This window comes from Anoplophora glabripennis, unplaced genomic scaffold, assembly GCF_000390285.2.
Source record: "Anoplophora glabripennis isolate ALB-LARVAE unplaced genomic scaffold, Agla_2.0 scaffold1129, whole genome shotgun sequence".
In the NCBI taxonomy this organism is placed as follows: Eukaryota; Metazoa; Arthropoda; class Insecta; order Coleoptera; family Cerambycidae; genus Anoplophora; species Anoplophora glabripennis.
The window spans coordinates 50,566-57,488 of NW_019417345.1; the positions used below are offsets into that span (position 1 = coordinate 50,566).

At 32.8% G+C, this 6,923-nt stretch overlaps 1 protein-coding gene across 1 annotated transcript in view; it reads left to right on the forward strand.

Annotated features, from left to right (window-relative positions):
* LOC108912900 (fatty acyl-CoA reductase wat-like) overlaps positions 1-6,660 on the forward strand; it is a 35,204-nt gene extending 28,544 nt beyond the window's left edge. Inside the window, exons 7-8 of the mRNA XM_018718316.2 lie at positions 5,389-5,655; positions 6,525-6,660. Coding sequence (XP_018573832.2) covers positions 5,389-5,655; positions 6,525-6,660 — 403 coding nt within the window. The remainder of the gene's footprint in view (positions 1-5,388; positions 5,656-6,524) is intronic.
* Positions 6,661-6,923: the final 263 nt, after the last annotated feature.

Genomic DNA, 6,923 nt, shown 5'->3' on the forward strand with positions numbered 1-6,923 from the left:
GCATTGCAGATGATCCACAAACTAGTTCAAGACGATTAGCTGCAGCCACGGGAATTAATAAAACATCAATTTTAAAGACATTACATGAAGAAAAATATCATCCATATCATTTTACACCAGTTCAAAATTTATTACCTGTCGATCTTCCTTCAAGATATCAATTTGCAAGTGATATTCGGAACAAGCAGAATACTGACTATACATTTGTCAACAGAATATTGTTTACAGATGAAGCGACATTTACTCGCCGAGGTATTTTCAATTTAAGAAATAAGCATTGTTGGGAAGTTCAAAATCCTCATGTAACTCGAGAACGGCACTTTCAACATGAATTTAAGATTAATGTTTGGTGTGGGATCATTGGAAACCATTTTCTAGGTCCATATGAGTTGCCAGGAAATTTAAATGGTACAAGTTATTTAAATTTTTTAGAAGATAGCTTTGTTGATCTATTGGATGCGTTACCACTGAATTTGAGGCAAAATATGTGGTTCATGCAAGATGGCGCTCCGCCACATTTTACTCATCAAGTAAGAACATATCTAAACCAACACTTTCCTGAACGTTGGATTGGCCGTGGTAGTATATTTCCTTGGCCGCCACGTAGTCCAGACTTCAACCCTTTAGATTTTGGTGTATGGGGCACAATGAAGGAAATTGTTTATAAAAACACTATAAATACTCGCGTCCAACTTTGGCAAGAAATTAGTAATGCCTCAACTTTTTTTGATCCAATGGTATTATTTAATATTAGACGATCTTTCATAAATCGTATGGACAAGTGCATCGAGGTGAATGGTGGACATATTGAAAATTTACTTTGAAACATTTCCTATTTTTTCTTAGGTATATATTCAGTTTTTTACTTGTTAAACGCCTGATAAAATCATAGTTTTGTTTAATTAAATTTCTCCTTTAACCCATTAAACCCTGTTGTTGCGAAAACGCAACGTTTTATTTATAATTTTTTTCACAAAAATCAGAGAAGTATATTTTTGATGAATTTTGTTATTTCATATTTGCTTACATTTATTTATAGCAGACTATGTTTTTCATAAAAAATAAGTGAAGTTTTTGGTTGATTTTGCACTTTCAAAGTTTGCATAGTTTTGGGGTTTTGTCAGTCTAATACAGCAAAGCTGCTAACTATTTTATTTCATAATATACATCTTTGTAGTGTTGACATATTTCGAAGGAATTATCGCTTGTTACTATAAATTAAAAAAATATATGACACTTTTATTATCAAAAAAGTTACAACCGCTAAAACTTAAAGTTGCGTTTTCGCATCAACGGCGTAATAGGATAAAAATTTGACCGAAAGTAGTGGGGTGTAACAACACGCGCTGTCGGCCGACGTGCACAGGCTTGTTCATGCCAGTTGCAATTTAGAGCATCTTTTGATGATAACCTATAATAACTTAGTGTAAAATCAGTACGTTTAAAAATATCGGAAAGTGTAATAAACCATGTGGAGTGAAAATTACGAGCGTCATCGTGCTCTAACTCTTCAAGAATTGGAAGCCGAGTTAGAGGATTTAGATCTCGAAAATGAGATTGATGCCGTAATTATACCTCCCCCCGTTGATGAACTTACGGACGAGGAAGATATAGACGAAAATATTTTGCTAGGTAAGTTTTCACTTTATAGGGACGAACAATAAATATAATACAAAAATATATTCTTTAGGGGATATTGTACCTCAAGATGTAGCTGGTACATTCGAGTTATTAGTTCCTGAAATGGAAAACGACATTTGTGTTGAGGCACCTAAAGGCAAACGTGCGCCTAAACAAAATACTGTCTATGCCCCAAACTGGAGAAAAAAACACCCAAAATACGACAATTTACCAGTATCAAACGAGGAAGACAACAAAAAGAATCTAGCGGAATTATTAGCTGATAAATCGCCTTTGGATATTTTTTTCATGTTTTTCGATGAGGGTTTACTAAATGAAATACGACATTTTTCGGAAAAATATGCTAAAGACAATAATATACATGATTTCTCTATAACATTATCAGATTTGAAGAGATTTATAGGAATTTTAATTCTTTCTGGATACCACACTCTACCACAGTTAGAAATGTACTGGAGTAGAGATGAAGACAAGGGTGTGCCACTTGTAAAAAACTGTATGAGTAGAAACAAATTTCGGAATATAAAAAGAAACCTGCATCTTTGTGATAACGCTAAGCTAGATAAAAATGATAAATTTGCGAAACTGCGTCCACTGTTTGATGCCATAAATAAGAAAAATTTACAATTTGGGTTATACGCACATAATCTCTCCATTGACGAAGAAATGGTACCTTACTTTGGTAGACACTCTGCTAAAATGTTTCTAAAGGGAAAACCGGTGCGTTTCGGTTTCAAACTGTGGTGCCTCTGTTCTGAAGATGGGTATTTATTTCAGTTTATGCCATACGGCGGAGCTAGGGAAGAAAAAACGGAAATGGGTCTCGGGGCAGATGTTGTTGTCAGTTTGCTAAAAGTTGTTGAAAATCCGGCTTTCCATAGGATATTCTTCGACAACTTTTTTTCTTCCTACAAACTATTTTCTTTTCTTCGAGAAAAAAATATTTATGCCACGGGTACCATACGTGATAATCGTATTATCAATTGTAAATTAGAATCAAAAAATGCTATAAAAAAGAAAGAAAGAGGATCTTTTGACTTTAGATTTGATTCGAAATCTAACTCGTGTGTTGTGAGGTGGAATGATAACTCCGTTGTAACTCTTATTACAAACAATATTGCCGTAAATCCCATTCAGTCTGTAAAACGATATGACAGAAAGCAAAAAAAAGAAGTGAATGTAACTCAACCACTGGTGATAAAAGAATACAATAAGTATATGGGCGGCGTTGATTTGCATGATAACGGTATAGCGAACTACCGCATTAGAGTACGTGGAAAAAAATGGTGGTGGCCTTTATTTATAAATACTGTGGATAGTGTCATTGTAAATGTTTGGAAATTATGTAGACTAAACTCTCCCAAAACGACGCAACTAGAAGTCAGATCGTATTTGGTTATGGCTCTCATAAAATGTGAAGACACAAATTTGACTGATGCGGACAATGAACCAAATACATCAACAATAAGGCATGGAAGAACCAGATGAAATACGGAAAGACAGGGTTGGGCATACCATCATTCGGCATACGGAAAAAAGGAGAAAACGCTGCAGATTATGCAAAAGCCAAACGGTGTTTATGTGCCAGAAGTGCAAAGTCCACCTGCACTCGAACTGTTTCGCGTCATTTCATAAATTATTGTTGTAAACTTCATGTAAAAATGTAACCAAATATATACAAAACTTTTAAACACATTTGGCTGTTGATGCGAAATCGCAACATTATTTTTTTCCAATCCGCTATACATATTTTAATTTTTTTTCTTAAAGTTCGTTCAGTAGCGTACAAATACTCAGATAAAGCCACTGATTTTATTTATTAACCACAAATTCAATGCTTGGCGGTTAATGGGTTAACTGGTTTTGTATGTAAAATTTATCAACTTGATAATTTGTATTTTAATGTGTACAAAGGGATAATGTTTAATTGTCAAAATTAATGTTTTCATTAGTGCACACTACGATAAAATTTCCTGTAATGAAACATGCAGCAGATTGTTGAAATGCGTTTTTCTTGAAAACGGACAATTTCTAGAGCTAATGACAAGTATACCATTTTTTCACGAAAATAATGTAGGTTTAAGATTTTTAAAAAAAAGAAGCGTTAACGTTGTGGATAAAAAAATTATGCTCGTATTTACGTCATAAACACGGCGTATGTGGCGCCCTCTAGAAGATACATCGAAATAGATAACAAATTATGATTTCTCGTATACAAAAACATCTACCCCTAAATTTTCACGTTCATACACTCAAAAATATTATAATTATTACGAAAATTCAATTTTTAATTTCCAACTTTGACAACCTGTATCTTTTTTGTTATCAACATTTTATTAAGGCATATTGGCTCCAATCGTAATATTGTGAAGTAAAAAATCTAGTATGTCTCTATGGACCATTACTTACGGACCACCCTGTATAGTTGTAAAAATTCCGCAAACAAACACAAATATTCTACGATTATTTACTGTTACAAACAGACAGGATGAAAATATCCATTATTTAGAAATTTATTTATTTTAATTATTGCTTCGTGTGAAGAGTTGTGGCAAAGAATACAAATCGCTGCCAACGGAGTCAAACGCAATCCCAATATGTTGTTTTAAACTCGAAGATCTCTCAGAAAACGTTGTGTATAGTGTGTAAATGTCAAGGTGGATTCTTCGAACACTGACTCGTATTATCAGAACATAATGTTCGTTAAATCGATTTTTCTCGAAAACGGATCGAGATACCGAAATGAAACAAGAATACACAATTAATGGCAAAATGATTGCTCTTTCAGGTTTTGAATCAAGTTTCATGTTAGACATACAGGGTAAAAAGTTATTAACTAAATTTTCGGTAAAATCGGTCGTAAGTGTCGCCCTCAACGAGCAATGCTGAAATTACAACACGCATCCTATTCGTCACCTAAAAAAATATAGTTTCACAAATTTTCAAGTTCCTAACCTACACGTTTTCAGAATAATCGCAAGAAAACGATTTAAAATTTTAACTTTCAACACCCTGTATTTCCGAAACTATCAACTTTCGGATAAGGCATGTTTGCGCCAATGGTCACCATTTCACGTGTAGTATCTTCCGCTTTCGACTTTCCAACTGTTAATGAATCACCCTGTATATGTCCAGTCTCATATTAGGAGACGTTTTCTTTTCAGTAGCTAGTTATTATATTATTATTATTATTATATTATATTTAATAAAACTGATTTGCAAAAATAAATTTTTAATACTTATTTCTCAAAATAGACACCGTGATTATTCAACAAAACCATTAGATAATATTTGAAAAATTTAAATTTTTGCATTACAATATTTTTTCAAAATGGGTTTCACAATGGGCTACTTTCCCCTACTCAAAAACAGTTAAGTGTACAACAATTTTACGAAAAACAAAAATTGTAATGAGAGAAAAATAAAAACTGAAGTTGTTATATTTCCCATTTCGTAGAATATGCAATTACTTCGGTTACTATGTCAAAAAGTGGCACCTGTACACCAATAATAACACACAAATTTTAATTAGAATCCGATTTAAGAGTTTTAAAAGAACTAAAAATGTATCGCGTATCGCCATCTAACGACTAAATTAAGTAACTTGGTATAGAGATAATTTTTGGCTTAGAACATTGTACTTTTGAGTCATTTAAGGGAACCTGTATATTTCCTTTATTTTTTTTAAAGAAATTAAAGAAGGCTTGACCACTCCGATCTAGTTCATGATTCATATTTAATTTTTAGGATTCTTAAAATTCAGCGGAAATTGCTTTTGGCTAATACGGTGTTATCGCATTTTATGAGAAATTCATGGAAATTTAAAAATGCAAAAGTGAAGGCTTTACAGAAACATGTAGATGAGGATGGAACGCAAACGTTTTCTTTTGGACACTATTTTGAATTGAACTCAGATGGTAGATATGCATTTTGGCGCCAAGCAAAGATATCTTCCTCAAAGTTACTGTTTGATGAAGAATACAATATTGAAAAAGGAATAAGGAACACCATGATGTAAGTTAAAAAATATATATATATATATATATAACTTTTCAGTTATTATCTTAAGCAGTGGTTCTACTGCAGCAAATTGCAAATATTATACTGAATAGGTATAATGGAGTCATTTTAAATTCAGTATAGAACTGTTTTATTTTGTTCCTACTGTTCCTAATCATTGGAAAATAAATTGCTGCAAAAGTAATTTATTCATCATCTATTTACATTTCTACAATTGCTAATAAACTTGCTAATAAACATGCTTCTAAACGACGATAAAAATTAGTCCGCATACGTGCAAATACTCCCGGCATTTATCGAAATTCATTAGCTACAGCAAAAATATACTTTTGAACTGATACATCGACAATAGGCGTTCAGTACACATTTTGTTTCATACACCCCTAAACAAAAAAGTTCAGAGGGTTCATATCCGACCTTCGTCCGACCGAAGATCTCTGTTCGTACGAATTTACATCACACCAATAGTGAACGTTGTGGAAATTTAGTATATCACCTTTTGTAAAACAACATTCATCCGTGAAAAGTATCCGGATCTTGTGCTATTTAATGTAGAAACCACTGGTAAAATTCCACACGGGGCTGAAAATCATTGTTTTTTAATGCCTAAACCCTTTGTACATGATAGGGGTGTAATAATTGTTCCCGTAGTACACGCCATTATTAGATATATCCACTTCTAGGCCAATATCGAGAGTAAGAAATTTTCTAATGTTGGAGAGCATTTTCCTTTATAAACTAGGGAAAATAATCACTATGTCAAAAAATAGATTTATTTTCAGTTCAAATATCTGTAGCTCTTTGTAATTCCAGTGGCACTGGAAACAAACATTACCATTATGTATTATTTTTGTTTATTTCAGATTTTGGATTCTGAACAGTGTTCTTCACGTCGCCGTTTTTGGTATACTATTGTGGTACTTGATATCAAAAATTGAAATAATAACAGTTGTTAACAATACGATAAATTCGTATTTAGTTTATTTTAGTGAATTGTAATTTACTATGTCTGCATGTATAGATAATAAAAAACATTCTGTACTATAATTTTATAATTCCTCAATACATCCTGCCACCCAAATCCCCAAAAAATTTATTATTTGCAAATATGCTTAAGGATCGTAATGTGATAGAAGCTGGTCTATATACTTGAACCTGTAACTTTATCTCCATATTTTCTGACCTGCTAAACACGAATCTGAAATCAGTTTTGCACTAGTCCCCACTAACCTTTAATTCTACAGTAGCCAGCCGTCATATTC